The 18,741-nt window shown below is 39.6% G+C and overlaps 1 protein-coding gene across 3 annotated transcripts in view; it reads left to right on the forward strand.

Moving 5' to 3' along the window:
• ROBO1 (roundabout guidance receptor 1) overlaps positions 1 to 18,741 on the forward strand; it is an 829,371-nt gene that overhangs the window by 782,319 nt on the left and 28,311 nt on the right. For all 3 annotated transcript variants that reach the window (XM_038766034.1, XM_038766033.1, XM_038766036.1), the window contains 5 exons: positions 3,161 to 3,358; positions 6,917 to 6,943; positions 9,146 to 9,188; positions 14,669 to 14,823; positions 17,631 to 17,966. In XM_038766034.1, coding sequence (XP_038621962.1) covers positions 3,161 to 3,358; positions 6,917 to 6,943; positions 9,146 to 9,188; positions 14,669 to 14,823; positions 17,631 to 17,966 — 759 coding nt within the window. The remainder of the gene's footprint in view (positions 1 to 3,160; positions 3,359 to 6,916; positions 6,944 to 9,145; positions 9,189 to 14,668; positions 14,824 to 17,630; positions 17,967 to 18,741) is intronic.

The following is an 18,741-nucleotide window of genomic DNA, read 5'->3' on the forward strand; positions in this document are numbered from 1 at the left end:
CGCTTAGAACAGTGTTTTCAACATAGTAAACATTTAATAAATGCCATAATAATAATAATAATTATTATTATTAGGGTTGCATCCTTAGGGGAAAAAGGCAATGCCCCTGAAATGGGACTCCAGTAGAGACTGTGTGGTCATTATGGGCAGGGAACGTGTCTGCTAATTCTGCTTGTTTTACTCTTCCAAGTGCTCAGCACAGTGCTCTGCACATAGTAAACTCTCAAAAAATGTCACTGTTATACTTTTATTTAAGTCTTGAAGATGATTCTTTGACCTTCTTACAATACTGTTAGCCTTCAGCCACAGAACCAGCTTGGAGTCTAAGACTCTCCTAAACGAAGATCAAATCGGGGAGTCACCATACACATACATGTCTAGAAAGCAGGTCATGTTTTGAGTATTGGATGGATTTTTCTTGTTATTTCTGCATGTCAACCAGGCTCTTTGCAAATGTTTTCCAAAGTCTCTGCTGCACATTGGATATGGAACTTTAATATGGGGATGATTAGGAAAGTCAGTTCAAAAACGGGGGAAAAAATGTGTGTTTTCAAGCATAAGTAGTTTCTATTGGTGTTCACAGTATCTGTGTTGATAGATAAATAGCATCATCATAATTAGTAATAATAATAATGATGGCATTTATTAAGCGCTTACTATGTGCAAAGCACTGTTCTAAGCGCTGGGGAGGTTACAAGGTGATCAGGTTGTCCCACAGGGGGCTCACAGCCTTCATCCCCATTTTACAGATGAGGTAACAGGCGCAGAGAAGTTAAGAGTCTTGCCCAAAGTCACACAGCTGACAATTGGTGGAGCCGGGGTTTGAACCCATGACCTCTGACTCCAAAGCCCGGGCTCTTTCCACTGAGCCAAGCTGCTTCTCATTTTAAGAAGATTTGATTTTCGTGGTACAGATAAAAACCACAGTACCGTTGGGAGTTCTTAAAGTGGTAAAAAAATGCTCCTATTTTAAATAGCAAGTGCTCATTATATCGAGTTAAACAATGTGGCCATGTATTACAATAGTGCCTACTTGCTGATCAAGTTCTCACTATAGAACATACTTACTGTTTCAAGGCTTTATCTGTCACTGCTTTGCATTGTGTCTGATGCACTGCAGTTATACAGAAACCTGATGTTTCTCAGGTTGTGTTTGGAGAATGGGTTGAGGAAAATAGCTATGTAAAATGTCCTTGATTTAAAATTTAAATCACAGGGCTTTAAAGGGAAAAACCATTTATCTTGAAATGTATAAATGTGTGCTGGGCTTCCATATCTTAATACAGTCTCAGCTGCAGTGAGGCAAAGGATGAGATCTAGAGTGGCAGTTTTAATTCATTAGTCACACAGCACTATATACTGTTAAGCCCATCTGGCCACTTGTGTGGAACTTCACTCGGCTGTCTCCATAAAATCTGAAGCAACCCAACTTAACCTTGCACAAATAGCCATGAAATCTATAAACCTAGCAGATACAAAGAGTGTATAAAGGAGAAAAGAATAGTTTTGCTTCGTTAACTTTCAGATTACAAAGTGCTCTTAGGAAAACTAAAGATAAAAGAGTCTGGAACATGAAATAAAACTTTCAGTCAACAAATAGTTGCAGGCGGGTTATCTCTTGTGAAAGTCAGTATTTAGCCTTGACCTGCCATAGAATTAAATCTGGAATTCCTTCCAAGAGAAAGCAAATGACAACTAGTTGCAATTTAACGGTTTCACAACAAAAAAAAGCCATCATTTTCCTAAAGTAAATGTTTTCCTAGAATGTGGCTTGCATATTTCTCCTCTGTATATACTAATTGTCAGGATGAGAAAACTGCATCTTGGAGGGAAAAAAAGAAACTTGGAGAACATCAGTGTAAAAAAAAAATTCCATCTGCAACCAGTTACACCAGATAGGGCTATTGAATTTTTTTTTTTTTTGCTAAATTTGGAAGAGAACTTAGTTTTCTCTGCAAAGCAGGTTGTATTATGAACTCAGGTGGGTCTATCCAATTCTGTTAACGTGCAGTTCTTCTTATCTAAAAGTACCAATCTCAATAAAGTGGGCAAAGGACCAGCTTCATCTGTCACCAGTTGTTGCAGGGGAGAACTGCCATTTGATTATGTCAAAATTAATAAAGCCGCAGCACACAAGTAGGAATTTTCTTCCCAGTGACTGTCCTCGATACCGGTGCCATTCAGTGCCAAATGAGGATGCTGGTTGGTAGGTGATGAGTAACAACAGTATTCCCGAGAGGTCCTTTTGGGCATGCCGTGTGTGAGCTGAACTTAGGGAAAAGGACAAAAGATGTGTACAATGTATAAAAAATGAATATGTTTGAGGATGTAATGCTTCCATGTGAAAAGAGCAAGCCTTAAAGAGGCTTGCAATCCTTTGGTTCTGTTTTTCTGGTCAAAATAGATTAAGGAAAAAAAGTTGGCCTTTTGACTCTATTTTTTATGCAACATGATGTGAGCCTGTTTCTAGACTGTAAGCCCGTTGTTGGGTAGGGACCGTCTCTATATGTTGCCGACTTGTACTTCCCAAGCACTTAGTACAGTGCTGTGCCCACAGTAAGTGCTCAATAAATATGAATGAATGAATGATGTTAAGGTATTCCACAGCTCTTACCTCCAGTTCTGTATTATTTTTACAGATGAGCTCTTTATCCATTTGTAGCATCTATATTTCTTTCCCCTTTCTGGTTTGTCATTCTATCATACCAGTCTGATGGAACCCAGGGCGAAGAAAAGCACTCAGAAAATATGGACCCTACAGAAGGTTCGATTCAAATTGGTCCAAAATTCTATTTTTAAATTTTCTTTTTCAGCCTTTACTTTTTGAAGATAATTTTGTTTTGCCTTCTTAACGCTCTCTTATATTCACTCTCAAGATTTTGGGCATCAAGAGAGGGTTTTGAAAAGATTGGAGGAAAACTATCTTCCACACCTGTTTCAGAACCTTAAATCATTTGCATATTGCCGATGTGGCTACGCACGGGTTATGGGGATTATGTGTTTGTAGTTATCTCAGGTAGAATGGTTCTGTTGGCTTTCCTTCACGTACCATAACAGGGAGAGCCACTTGATAGAGTGCAGAACATTTTTATTCATTCTGATGCGTTTTGAACGTGTTGAATCTCAAAGCTTATCTAACAAGAAGATGAATTTTTTTTAGATTCCCATGGGAACCCGGTTTCACCGGAAGACCAAGTTAGCCTTGCTCAGCAGATTTCAGATGTCGTGAAGCAGCCAGCCTTCATAGCTGGCATCGGTGCAGCCTGTTGGATTATCCTTATGGTCTTCAGCATCTGGCTGTATCGCCACCGGAAAAAGCGAAATGGACTGACCAGTACTTATGCCGGGATCCGGAAAGGTATTTTCAGTTTCCTGAGCTGGAACAAGACATTTCTTAAGTGGTCCCTCAGAAGTGTTGGTATTGGGGATTGATTGATTGTACCTTATTATAGCTTACATTAGAGAAGCCGCACAGCCTAGTGGAAGGAGTCAGAGAACCTGGAATCTATTCCTGGCTCTGCCACTGATCTGCTGTGTGACCTTGGGCAGTCATTTTGCTTCTCTGTGCTTCAGTTCCCTCATTTGCAAAACGGGGGTTCAATACCTGTTCTCCCTCCTGCTTAGATTGTGAGTCCCATGTGGGTCTTGGTGATCTTGTATCTACTCCAACGCGTCATCCGGTGCTTGGCATTTAGTAAGGGCTTAACAAGTACCACAGTTATTAAGTATTATCTCACTTTAATGTTTTTAAATTTGAGTCCTGTACATATATTTTAGCCATGTATTCACCTACATATAAACTTTAATGGGGTTTACAGTGGACCTGATTTCCCAGAGTTTTGATACAGCATCTTTGAAAGGTTGTTATTATTATTGTTATTATTATATTTAAGTGCTTTCTTGTTCTAAGCTCTGGGGTAGATACCATTTAATCACAGCCCCTATCCCACATGGTGCTCACGGTCTAAGTAATGCTGGGTTTGATCATTATTGAATCCTAATGTTTTTATGACAACTGGGAGTAAAGGCTATCAAATTTGCCCCTATTTAGCATAAAATACCTTTGGGTTATAATAGTGCATATGTATTTGATTTTCTTTGCTGGGTTATCATTTCCAAATGCTGATTGCCTATTCTGAAGAAAACATATGCTTTGCATCATTCACAATCTTATTGAATGAAATTAAAAGTACTGGCAGGTTTTTTGAGTTAACACCTTTTCCACACGTGCATTCATCCCCCAAGGAGGTTGAAACACTGACGAAAGCAACTGATTGACATTCCGTGAGGCTGAAGCTCTGCATTCATTCCTAATCCTGACCTCACCATTTTTGTTCAACTGAGAGAGCCCCAGCCCACCATTCAGATTTACAAAATCTTATTTTCTTGATCCCATTGACCTACCATTGCTGACATTGTCAAGAAATTCGGCCAAGAGGGACGAATTGCCTTGTTGAGTGTTTCTTTTTTTTTCATTAAAAACACAAAAGGACAAATGGGAAGGTACCAGTTTGGGTAGTTTTCATGTCTTTTTAGCTGGTGTGTGTAGGGAACCAGTTACCTTGGGAGCTATGGTATGTACTTGTTTTCCCATCCTCTAAGCAAAGTATTTACTACTGCTGTCATTTTGGATTTGATTGGTTCTCTTATGAATCACAGTGTGCGAGCCACTAGAAAGGATTAAAACAAACTTTTAAAATTATCTGGAAATTTGAAGAGGTGAAGTAAAATCAATTTTCCCCTTCCTCCTTCCTGGAATGATCAATTCTCTCCTTGTTCTTTTACTAATATGCTTTAAGCATGCTGGCAAATGCCTGAGCCTTCCTTCCTACACACCCTGTTAAACTAACATTGTTGTCCTCTCACCTCTCTTTTGTTTTTAAGCAGAAATCATAGGACATAAATACAAATGTAATTCTATTAGCATTTGATTCTGCTTCTTACCCACTGACTTGGGAGGCATATGGTGCATAAATTCCAAGTTTACCGTCCAGTCCTTAAAATGACCTTGTGCATTTTGGGGTGCAGAAAAGAGAAGACGACACTTTTGCCTAGGCAAATCGAGTGGATTTTCAAGACAAAAGGATGTGAAGTAAAAACAGAGTCCTATCAGTCTGTGAGATATCGTGTCAGTAGTGTGAAGGCAAGAAATAGGGAACGTTATTAACAATATTTTCCAATTCGCTCCAGTCTTGACATCTGTTAAAATCCTTCAGTACCCATGCACATATACATACGTATATTGCAGTAGCACCACGGGGTACACCGACAGTTAATTAATGGAGGCTCTGAGAATTGAGTTGTTCTTTGGTGTGCTTGCTGTTAAGATTTCATTTAGTCTGACCTCTTTTCATCTGTTCCTCTGTTCCTCAAAGTAGACTTAGCAGTTAGCTAAGGGAAGACATAATGATGAGGACCTTTCGTATTTTTCCTTGTGTCCTTGTGATTGCGAATTAATGGTGAAACACTTCATCCTTGCTTGAATAGCTGTAGTTTGAAATGTACTTTATTTATGAAGACCAGCACTGTCCATTTGAAGGTAGTCAGATTACACTGATTATGTGAAAAGGCCTGGATGAAGGAATCACACAGTAGAATTCCTGAGATAGAGGCTTTTGTGCTGTGAATCAAGGCCAGAGGATGAAATGAGTAAATAGCATTGAGGCTCTTGTTTCTGTTTTGCTGTAGTATGCTGAGAAATAAAGTGGCTTGGTAAAAAGTGACAGACTGAAGTGTTCCTCCCATGATATTTTTTTTGCACCTTGAGGGCCTCAATACCAAAATAAAATTGCAGGAGACATTAGGACTGAGTGAAATGGAAAATACACAGTTAGTGTTTCTCTATGTAAAATATAAAACCAGGATCCGCTTTCCCAGTGTCAGGTTTTTAATCTGAACCTCGGTCATTAATCAGTTCCTATAGCCTCTCCCTTGCTCTGCCGGGGTTTTGCTTCAAATCAATTAGAAGGGCTTGAAAAATAAGTCCATCTCCTCCCTCTGTGAAACGATTCAGAAATTGCTGTAATATCTTGCAACGTGCAGAGGGAGTGTGAGATGATAGGGAGCGCGGGGGAGGCAGAGCAGTTACTTTTGAGGTCTGCAGTTCAATTTCAGGCATTATTGATTAGATTAAGATTTATAACCACACCGAGTTAAGGTTTTCAAAGAGACGTTATCGTACGGTTGGTAGACTACCTTGTGTGGGATTTTCTTAAGGCTGAAAAGTGTATCCGGAGGTCTCCTGTTACTGTACATTAAAGCCCAGAAAATGAAGTTCAGAAATCTCTAATTTTGTCTGTCTGACTTTTCTACAATGACAAAATAAACAATTGGAATTCTGTCGTTACACGATTTGTGGGAATGAGGTGTCAGGCATTTCCTTGGTGAAGTTTCCTACCGAGGAACATTTCAGTTTAATAGTTCTCTCTGGTCCTTTAAAAGAATGCTATTTTTTTTATTCCACATGCTTAAGTGCCCCTATTAGGTCAATTTAATGAGCATTTACTTACTGATCTGTAGATAACTTTCAAGTAAGACCTTGATAATACTTGTTTAAGAATCCATCATCCAGTGTTTTGAAATGATTAATAGTGTGGGATTCATGTTTGTACTAAGGCCACAAGCAAAAATTATGTTATTAAGTGGAGGGTCATTTACAGGCTAACCCAGGTCTTCTCTCTCCCCTGCCCCCGCTTCCCCCCGGGCCTACAAGAATGACAGAGTTCCCAAATGGTACCTGTAGAGACAGGCTTCTTTTTTTCCAACCAGAATTTTGGTCTAATTCATAGATCTGGGCAACTGGGTTAGTCATTTACATTTGTTTTATGTTCAGCTGTCTGCTTGATTTATACTAATGTGATATGTTCCCTTTCTCTCTGACTTAATAACTGGTTTATATTTTGTTTTGATTTTTCAGTCCCGTCTTTTACCTTCACACCAACAGGTATATATTTGCACTTCCCTACCCCGTTCTTCTTTATTAGTTTGGCATGTGTTATACTATTGTATTTATGGGTTTTGTTTATTTTTTTGCTTCTGTTTTTGTTTTTTCTAATATAACAACCTAAGGCTCTGGGGGTGGGCGGGAAAGCCTTATTTGTTTTCTAGTGGCAGACCTTATTGTTATTAGTATACTCGAGGAGGAAGGATTTTTAAAAGATTTTACAGACCAATTTGTAATTTCCACACTGCATCTTAACTATCTGTTTGCATGTGTTCCATGACCTATATAAATGTGATTTAACATGCTAATTATTTTGGATGACTCAGTTCTGCATTCTTTCCCTGAACCGTAAACTTACATTATTTTTTAAAGGATGAATCTTTCCTACTTGCAATATTCTGTTATGAAATTCAGCTTTTAAAAAAGGAGAAACCTGTAAAAAAGGGGAAAAAAACTTTCCATCTTAAATTCAGAATCGTCATATTCTGCCCCATTCATTTTATTTGGTTCCACCTCTCCTTTTTCACTGGTACCTCACCTGCATCAGTACCTCCTGCATTTTTAATCCTTTTATTGTAATCACTGGGAGCACTTATCTTTCTCTTGCAGGCTCCCAGTTTGGAGTTCTTCTAAGGAGCAGAATTTGGCTGCTTTTTTTAAAAGGGCATTCTTAGTGAGGCAGTGCATAGCTGTTGAATCCATCAGCAATCTCAGGGTGCTAATCTTCTTAACTCCTTGCCTAGCTATGTGCAAACCTCAAAGAAAAGAAGAAAGTTTTTAGTCACCCAGTACTTGGGTCTCCTTAAAACTAACTTTTTGCCGCGTTGCGTTCATGAAATTGACTGCTTACAATTTAGGTTCTATATGGTGATTGGAAACGTGTACGGGGGTCCTAACCAGCAGTAAGAAGCCTCATTAGCTCTTCAGAGTTTGTTTTCAAAGTTTATTAAAGTGTGTGTTAGCCGTGGGAGTATCCTCAGAAATTAAATACGGGGAGGCCGAGGGGCGGAGGGGTGGTGTAAATGGGAAGTGGATATTTTAGGTCAGATTCACACTAGCAAATTGAAGTGCAGAATTGAATCATTTATTTACCTGGTGCAGGAAATAATCAGTCAATCAATCAATCGTGTTTATTGAGCACTTACTGTGTGCAGAGCACTGTACTAAGCGCTTGGGAAGTACAAGCTGGCAACGTATAGAGACAGTCCCTACCCAACAGTGGGCTCACAGTCTAGAAGGGGGAGATAGAGAACAAAACCAAACACACTAACAAAATAAAATAAATAGAATAGATAGGTACAAGTAAAATAAATAAATAAAGTAATAAATATGTACAGACATATATACAAACCTCACTTTTCAGAGTAACTGTAGCAAAAGGGTTTTTTTTATGTTTGTTTTGGCTATGCTACATTTTGTTAGGGTTCACTTGGTTTTTGGCTATGTCTATGTAAGCAAATTATCCTGATAATCCAGGCCTACTCACAGGCTTCTGCTGCCATTGTTTCTCTTTGACAAAGATCCTGAAGTCACTGGCTTCCAAGTCTAGGCCAATAGTGGTAGTAGTACAGGTGAAAGGTGGTGATTCCTCAGTAATACCAGTTGAGGACTCTGGGTTTGGTTGAGTGGAGGAAGAATGAGGAAATGGGTGATTTGTGTTGCAAAGTCTCTTTCTCCTATTTATCTTTCCTAGCCTTTTTGTTGGCTCTTCTATATTACTGTTAACATTGATTGAAAACTTACTGTGTGCTTTTCACATCCCCATTAACAAAGTTGACTGTTTTTCCTTGCATTCCTCCTGGAGGAAAAGAGGATTAGTTTCTACGCTCCAGATATTTCAACTTCACATATACGCATTTTCCCCCCAATATCAGTACAACCAAGGCTAATGTCATAGTGAAGGCACCTGAAATATCTTGAAAATTTACTTGCCTGGTCTCAGCTTGGTGGAGCAGTTTGCCGAAATGTAATGATTGTACAGTGTTCTTCAGAAACGAAAATATTTAGGAATGGTAGAGCTGTTTTAAATGTGATGCTGATAAATCTGTAAATCTATATCCTGAATGGCGTAAAGTTTCCATATACTCTATGATTGAAAGCGATCAATCCTGCATTTAAAAACTAATAACAAATGTGATGTTAAAAAAAGTCAATGTCTAACGTGGCTATTGTCAATGGTTCTTTTTCTTTTAACTATTCTAGTAACTTACCAGCGAGGAGGCGAAGCTGTGAGCAGCGGAGGCAGGTAACTATGTGGCTTATTTGCAGGTCCCAAAGGGATGGTTGCAAACAATCATATTCAAAGAAGAGAAACAGGAACTTCGGCCCATTGGCTCTGTTTACAGGGGCCGCGGATATGTCCTAGAAAGAAAAATCTGGAATTAGCATTTTGTTGGCAATTGCACTGTTTCCTATGCTTATCCAGGAAATATTGCAGTGTCATATTTTGAGAACTATATTCTGTTTTCAGTGCTCAAATTAATTGACACTGTTTTCAGAATAGTTGCTTTTTGTGATGAGAAGGGCTGCATTTCAGAGAAAGAACACCAGAGGGAGCACTTTAACTTTCCAACAACGCCAAAAAGGACTTGCTGATTTAGCAGATGATTAAAGGAGTTAAAGTAATTAAGTTGTGGCATTTATGAAGATTAAGAAATATAGCTGGTTCACAGATACTACAAAAGAAAAAATGTTCATTGGAAAACTTGCTGAACACAGCAGTAGCTCATAAATTGATGTTGTTTTTGTCTTGCTGTGAATGCAGAGCAGCTCCAGTCGTCACTTGCAAAGGTGTTTTGCTAAAGAAAAAAGGAATCTAGCTTATTTATTCAAGAGCTTTTTCTTCTAAACATCTACTTGTAGCTGACTTAAACAGACTCTATTGTGATTAATAGACTAGATTACAAAGCAGCCTGCTGTTGGGTAGGGACCGTCTCTATATCATCATCATCATCATCATCATCATCAATCGTATTTATTGAGCGCTTACTATGTGCAGAGCACTGTACTAAGCGCTTGGGAAGTACAAATTGGCAACATATGCTGCCAACTCGTACTTCCCAAGCGCTTAGTACAGTGCTCTGCACATAGTAAGTGCTCAATAAATATGATTGAATGAATGAAAGAAGCGGACTTCTCATGAGCCTTAATTTCTCAAATAAAATGAGAGGGTTTTTTTTTCCCCAGATAAGCATTCGTTTTCAGTAAAGCTGTATAGTAAACTTCCACCCAAGCCTGAGTTCAAAAGCAAACTAAAAATCATTTTAACACTGTAATGTAGCCCAGGTATTAAAGCCATTTAGTGCTTTTGTCTCATTGTTCTTTCACCATAGCACTGGTGATAACATCTACTTTCCTTTGTTCTCCTCCCACATGTCCACATTCACTTCTCCTCATGGATAGGGCTGGGAGCTGAGGGGGTTCACCTGAAGAAGCTCTAGGATCATGTCATATATGATCATGAGCATCATGGCCTCGTGACAAGAGCACAGGTTTGGGAGTCAGTGGACTTGGGTTCTAATCCCAGCTCTGCCACTTGTCTGCTGTATGACCTTGGGCAAGTCACTTTACTTAACTGTGCCTGTGTCCTCATCTGTAAAATGGGGAGCCCCACATGGGGCAACTTGGTTACCTTGTAACTACCCCAGTGCTTGACACACAGTAAGTGCTTCACAAATACCATAATTATTATTATTATTACTAAGGCCTAGGGAGAGAATACCAAAAGGAAGAGTTAAGAAGCCCTCAGAGGGCTTGCGGTCTAATGAGGGAGATAAGACATACTTTATTTACAAATGCAGAGAGCAGAAGGAAGTAGCATAAGTAGATGATAGGAAGTAGCGTAAATATGCAAGGCTGGAATAACTGAATATGTAAATGACATATGTGTTGTTGGGGTAGAACTAATTGGGGAAGGCTTCTTGGAGAAAGCAGGCTTTCAGAAAGACTTTGAAGATGGGGAGAGTTATGGTGTCTGGTGAATTTCAAGATGAAGAAAGTGCTGGACTGGAAGTGCTATGTGGGCACATGGTGTTGGAGTCAAGAGAGTCAAGAACTTATTCATTCAATCATATTTATTGAGTGCTTACTGTGTGCAGAGCACTGTACTAAATGCTTGGGAAAGTACAATACAGCAATAAAAGAGAAACAATCCCTGCCCAAAACGAGTTCACTGTCTAGAAGGGGGGAGACAAATATCAATACAAGTAACCAGACATCAATACAAATAAATAAAATTACAGATATATACATAAGTGCTGTGGGTCAGGGATGGGGGAAGAGCAAAGGGAGCAAGTCGGCAATGCAGAAAGGAATGGGAGATGAGGAAAAGTGGGACTTAGTCTGGGAAGGCCTCTTGGAGGAGATGTGCCTTCAGTAAGGCTTTGAAGTGGGGGAGAGTAATTTTGGGGCCGATTTGAGGAGGAAAGGCATTCCAGGCTAGAGGCAGGACTTGGGCCGAAGTCGGCTGCAAGACGAGAGATCAAGGCACAGTGAGAAGGTTAGCACCAGAGGAGCAAAGTGTGCAGTCTGGGTTGTAGAAGAGAAACAAAGTGAAGTGGGAGGGGGCGAGGTAGATGGAGTGCTTTAAAGCCAATGGTGAGAAGTTTTGGTTTAATGTGGAGGTGGATAGGCAACCACTGGAGATTTTTGAGGAGGGGGGGTGACATGTCCAGAACATTTTTGTAGAAAGATGGTGAAGGAAGCAGAGTAAAGTATGGACTGGAGTCAGGAGAGACAGGAGGTTGGGTGGTCAGAAAGGAGGCTGGTGCAGTAATCTAGCTGGGCTAGAATGAATGATTGTATTAATGTGGTAGCAGTTTGGATGGAGAGGAATAGCAGGATTTTAGCAATGTTGTGAAGGTAGTTAGAAGCTGTTCGTGGAGGAGTAAAGTGTGTGAGTAGTGGATGAAGAGAGCTGAGATAAAAAACCATAATGATGATTATGGTATCTGTGAAGTGGTTACTAGGTACCAGACACACTACACCAAGTATGGAGGTGGATAAGAAATAATCAGATCAGACAAAATGCATGTGCTACAAAATGTAAGGGAGAGCAATGAAGCCAATTCATTCATTCATTCATTCAATTGTATTTATTGAGCGCTTACTATGTGCAGAGCACTGTACTAAGCACTTGGGAAGTACAAGGCAATAAGAAAGAACTTGTACCTGATGCAGTCAGAAATGGGTAACTGTTGGAAGCTTATGAGTAGAGAGGTGTGTCTCCTCAGGGAGTTGATACTTTATTCCACAAATCAACAAGGAGCAATCTATATGTTCCACATGCCACACACACCAAAAATATGACATCTGTGTCTGTATACGAGTATGTATGTATATATGTGTATACACATAATATGAATAAAATTACAATTGGATTTTCAGAGTGTTAAGCATCTGGAGCAAAGTTTGATTCATCTCTGCTGTCAAACATCATGACGCTTAGAATTCCAGTCCGATATTTTTACTTAGTGCTTATTGTATGCGGAGCACTGTACTAAACTCTTGGGGGAGTACAATATAACAGAGTTGGTAGACACATTCCCTGCCCATAGGGCGCTTACAGTATAGAGGAGGAGACAGACACTAATATAAATAAATTACGGATCTGAACCTAAGTGCCGTGGGACTGGGGAGCAAATCGGGGTGATGCAGAGGGAAGCAGGAGAAGAGGAAGGGAGGTAGGGCTTAGGGCAGGCCTCTTGGAGGAGATGGGCCTTCAGTCAGGCTTTGCAGGTGGAGAAGGTGATTGATATGAAGAGGGAGGATGTTCCAGGCCAGAGGCAGGACGTGGGTAAGAGGTCAGCAGTGAGATAGATGAGATGCAGTTACAGCAAGTAGGTTGGAATTAGAGGAGTGAAGTGTGTGGGCCAGAGTGCAGTAAGCTGAGGTAGGAGGGGCAAGGTGATTGATTACTCTAAAGCTGATGGTAAGGATTTTCTGTCTGATTTCCAAGAAATCCATTTCAAATCTGCCCTATTTACACCTCATCCTCCCTTCAAGGCCCTGCTGAGAGCTCACCTCCTCCAGGAGGCCTTCCCAGACTGAGCCCCTTCCTTCCTCGCCCCCTCGTCCCCCTCTCCATCCCCCCATCTTACCTCCCTCCCTTCCCCACAGCACCTGTATATATGTATATATGTTTGTACATATTTTTTTTACTCTATTTATTTAATTTATTTGTACATATCTATTCTATTTATTTTATTTTGTTAGTATGTTTGGTTTTGTTCTCTGTCTCCCCCTTTTAGACTGTGAGCCCACTGTTGGGTAGGGGCTGTCTCTATATGTTGCCAATTTGTACTTCCCAAGCGCTTAGTACAGTGCTCTGCACATAGTAAGCGCTCAATAAATACGATTGATGATGATGATGATGGTAAGGAGTTTCTGTCTGATTTCCGAGAAATCCATTTCAAATCTGTCCTATTTACACCTCATCCTCCTTTAAACACATCCCATCATGTACCTACAGAGGAAACATTCTGAATAGAAATTCATATAATTATCCATCTCTTGGATGGTGTGTTTGTACTTTGAGTTTCAGATGAAGATATTCACGTGGGGAACATATTTCTGTTAGGTTACGATTCAGAAATCCACCGCATTGAACCTCCCAGTTCCCCCTTTATCCAGAATGCATTACTTTTTCCAATGGCAGAGCAATTGGAAAAAATGCCTTACCCTGCATTTCACGGTTGATTACCATCCTTTCGTTTTTCAAGGCATTAAGAAAATTCAGCATCGTCCCCAAACTAGTGCTACGAACAGTATCTTCCTAACTTTCAAGTAGAACCGTTTCAATTTGAAACCATTTGCCATAAAATGATATTCTTTCCTGTGGTGTGTTTCTAAGACTGTGTGTGAGGAAGAGTGTATATCTAGGGAAGTTGAATGACAGGTCGATTCCCATAAGGTAAAAGTAGAATACATTTTTTTCAGATTAACAAGGAAAAGGAAACTATAAAGAAAATCTTGGTAGGGTGGGTTGTACCAAAGTGTTTATTATTGTTCTGAAACCAAGCCGTGTATCACTGTAATTATCAGGTGGGGTATATGTTGAAGAAAGACATTAAAAATGACGCTCTTTGACACGGCTTTAGGTCCCAGGTACTGGGGCTACAAAGCTGCAGTTAATCACTACAGATTCTTTTTTGCATTTTTGACTCTGTGAGAGAGGGTCATTCACCTGGTATGCCAAGGAAAAGCAAAAGCTTTGGTGGTCATCTTTGTTTCCCCCAGACTTAAATATCTGGCTTTCACTATATTTATGTAGAACTCTCTGGCATTTTACGTATAGTCAACAGAAAATTGGAAGAAGCTTCAAAAATATAAACTGAAACATTTACAAGGTTTTCATCTTTAAAATAAAAAAGGCTCACAGTACTCCTGATCCAGCAATTCTGGAATACACAATTCTGGAAAGCAGTGGAGAACCCAGTCCTCAATAAGGGAAGTCCATTGGCTGTTCTCAACAGCTTAAAAAACGCACAGAGAACCCAAAGCACGACAATTCTTCACAGATTAGCATGAAATACGATCAAAGGATCGAAACCCTCTGGGTTGACCAGAGTTTTAGGGGTGGGGCTCGGCCCAAAATGGTTTTATAGTGCCGAACGGGAATAGTGTATGGCTGTGCTTGATGCTTAGGATTATTTTAATTTTGAGTAAAGGTAGAGTGAAGCAGTTCATTATTCACGTATTTAAGAGCTGTCTCCTCTTTTCTTTTAGGCCGGGACTTCTCAATATCAGCGAACCTGCCACTCAGCCGTGGCTGGCAGATACTTGGCCTAACACTGGCAACAATCACAATGACTGTTCTATTAACTGCTGCACAGCAGGGAACGGAAACAGCGATAGCAATCTGACTACGTACAGTCGGCCAGGTTAGTCAGTATGTACCTGATACGGATTTGGTTGATGTCAAATTAAACATAAAAAGACAAGTTCTCTCTTCTCTCACCTCCTCGCCCTCTCCTTCCTTCACCCTCTACCCCAACCCATTATGGAATATAGTGTCTGAAAAAAAAATTACCTTTATGCCTTTTTTGGCCATTTCTAAAGCAATATTTGTGTGGCAAAATTCTACAGCTTCTCCATTTCTAGACAATACAGAGGAAATACTGTAGATAAAATTAAATATAACAACCTTTATTCTCAAATTTAGCCCAAGGAGTTTGCGGGTAAAAAATAAAATTAAAAAGAAATGTTGCTAAGTTTTGGGGGATTTTGAAACAGCATGGCCTAATAAAGTAGAGAAGCAGCGTGGCTCAGTGCAAAGAGCTCCAAAGAGCTTTGGAGTCAGAGGTCATGGGTTCAAATTCCGGCTCTGCCAATTGTCAGCTGTGTGACTTTGGGCAAGTCACTTCACTTCTCTGTGCCTCAGTTCCCTCATCTGTAAAATGGGGATGAAGACTGTGAGCCCCCTGTAGAACAACCTGATCACCTTGTAACCTCCCCAGCGCTTAGAACAGTGCTTTGCACATAGTAAGCGCTTAACAAAATGCCATTATAAAAAAAAATGAAGCATGGGCTTGGGAATCAGAGAAACCAGGTTCTAGCACCTGCTCTTCCACATGCTTGCTGTGTGACCTTGGGCAAGTCACTTATCTTCTCTGGGCCTCAGTTTCCTCAACTACAAAATGGAGATTCAACACCTTTTCTCCCGCCTACTTAGACTGCGAGTTCTATGTAGGGACAGGTATCTGTATCTGGCCTGATTAACTTTATCTACCCGAGCACTTTGAACACTGTTGGACACATAGTAAGCACTTAGGAAATTGCATAAAAAAAGTTTGACCTAAATTTGTAATGATATTGTTTTAAAAAGACTAGTATAGACACTTCCCAAAGCAAAAAATGAAACAAAAAAAAGAACACTTTCCTATTTCTCAGACATTTTTGCCAGAATTCTGGAATTGTGAAAATGGGGATAGAGTCATCAATTTTGTAAAATATTTGTATTTTTTCCTTTGAGAGTCGATCACACATTTATTTGGATTGTGTATCTCAAGATAATGATACGCTGTTTAAGTCAATTTGGTCTTTTAAGGGAATAAAAAAAATGATTATTTTAAAAGATGCTAGATGGGAGTGAAGGATGCAAATTTTGAACATGGTTCACCAAGAAAATCAAAGAAAAAAAGCTATTGATAATAAAAAGAAATCCTGGAAAGTAGTACTCGAGGCATGAGAAGACGTAAGGTCACTAGAATTAATGGAAAAACAAATGGTGGCAATACTGTACCAGATGATGAGCAATTAAGGTCAGAGGAAAGAAGAAAAAAGAATTTAAATCATCCAGGGGAAGGCATTACACATTAAGAGCAACAGAAAACAACATAGATCAATCTGTGACAGGTCCCATATTGAACAAAGATATATCCTAAAGAAAGACACTCAAAACAAACCTCTTATGTGCTGTAATATTTCTTTAATGACTGGAAATGAACACAAGGATTGGTGAGGACAAGGGTTGTTTTTCGGTCACTTATTTCATTCCTGAGTGTATTTGGGAGCTCAAATATTTAATGGAAGTCTCCAGAACAAAGATATGGGGTTGTTGTACAACATGTCTGGTTCAAATGATGAGTAACAATTCTCGATTGCCAGAAGATCCACACTTATCAAGAAATGCTTAGCCATATAGTTTCCGTAGTACATTGGATTGTTGTTAGTTTACTAAATATGGCACAATATTCAATTGTATTAAAATTTAGATTAAAATTCATTCTTTGAGGTGGGTATCCTCTGTGAACAAGGAAAATGTGCATATAGTGTAACCATATTTGTTACAATATCCATTTCTGTTACAAAAGTTTCTCGGGTTATTCTACAACGATGGTCTGGCCAGTGAATTTTGGACCTTCTGGTTTATAGCAGTAGCCACAGCTCTTCTATTTAAGTGGCTGTACAATTTAATTATGCCTCTGATGTGAGCATTGAGGTGCCAAGAGAAATGCTGGCAAAGCAGCCAAGTCTTGGACCTTTTCTCTGGACCTGCTTCCGGACTCCATTTGACCTATTTCCCTTGGCCACGATCAATTGTTTGGCTTTGAATTGTTATTTATTATGGATACGTAATGTGATTCATTATGGGTACATGAAGTCAACATCATGAATTTAGTGGGCATTTGATATGCATAAAAATGAATTTGCTTAATGTTGTCCTAGGTGACAAAACATGCAAACCATTGCCGCGAGAGTGATAAGAAAGCATTGCTTATCGTTATCAATGCCAGCTCATATAAGTATCAAGTACAAAATCAAATTCTAAGTTTCTTTATGACTAGAAATTGCAGGTTATTCTGTTTTGAGTAATTTTGGTTTTTACGTGATTATCATCACCATCCAAAACCCAACCGATTTTTTCAAGTCCCCATATTTAGGATTTCAATCTAGTTAAAATTGATTGTTTCCAATAGAAATTCAAATTAGGTGCTATCTATACTCTTGACACTGATGTTTAATATCCAGAAGAAGCGTAGAGTGATTAAGTTCCCCTAGAATCCTTCTCTGCTTTTCCTTATCCCCTTGGCCTGGCGGTTACTCCTGGCAAGTGAATATGCCCATTTCTGCTTCCCAGACCCAGGCGTTATAGCACTCAGGAAGCCATTTACAAAGGGGAAGGGCGTGGTTAAGGGGCATTAATCGAGCAGAATGACCATTTTTCTTTTCTTTTCCCTGTGGTTAGCTGATTGTATAGCGAATTATAACAATCAGCTGGAAAACAAGCAAACAAACCTGATGCTTCCAGAATCATCGGTTTATGGGGACGTGGACCTGAGCAACAAAATGAACGAGATGAAAACCTTCAATAGCCCAAATCTGAAGGATGGACGATTTGTCAATCCGTCAGGACAGCCCACTCCCTATGCCACCACTCAGCTCATCCAGTCAAACATCAGCAATAACATGAACAATGGCAGCGGGGAGGCGAATGAGAAACACTGGAAGCCCCCTAGTCAACCAAAACAGGAGGTGGCACCCATTCAGTATAACATTATGGAGCAAAACAAATTAAACAAAGGTAAAGCGTTTCCCCTTCCCCCCCACAGGCCTGTTTCTTCCTGCAAGCTTGCACCTTAATCTTTTATCATCCGGGGCCTAAACCTGCTAGCCTCCAATTCCAGACCTCTAGGATTGCGGGGTTTTCTCATTTCATGGGTTTAAAAATTCCCCATTAGTTGTGTCAAAGTGTTAATTAGCACTACAATAGCCTTTGAAGATTGAATTTATTATAACAAATAAGCAGCTGTAGGGGAAGGAGAATTAAATAAAAATATTTTCATATGGCTTTGAGATTAATTTAAATTTAATAGTAGGTGAGGGATTGGTTAGGACGGAAAATCTTTTATTCATAAGGCAGATGCATGGCAGCCTTTATTGTATTGCAGCTCAAGTTTCAAATAACTATCCCGATTTTTCCACCCTGGAACAGAAGATAATTACCTCTCGATGTTCATGTAAACTAATGGCATTTAGACATGATATTAGAAAAATAAGTTAATTAAACATATGAACTGGAGAAAGAAATGGATTGATCTAGCTCGTTTTGGTGTATCATGTATTCGTCGAGCCTGCTGCAGTATCCAGTTCAGAAACTTAAATTTCCTTTGTTGAGCTGACTGAAATCTGCGGAGGCCGAAGCTAAAGATAAATCGAGTTGAGTGTGAAAAGTTTGAACCGGCCAAGTACGCCTCTTAGGCTTGAAGGAGTTGTTTCTCTAATGTGATGTGTGTGAGGTAGAAGAAATAGGTTATTTGATAACTGGCAGCTCCTTCAAGCTACCAGGTTTCGTCTCC

This window comes from Tachyglossus aculeatus, chromosome 24, assembly GCF_015852505.1.
Source record: "Tachyglossus aculeatus isolate mTacAcu1 chromosome 24, mTacAcu1.pri, whole genome shotgun sequence".
NCBI classification, from domain to species: domain Eukaryota; kingdom Metazoa; phylum Chordata; class Mammalia; order Monotremata; family Tachyglossidae; genus Tachyglossus; species Tachyglossus aculeatus.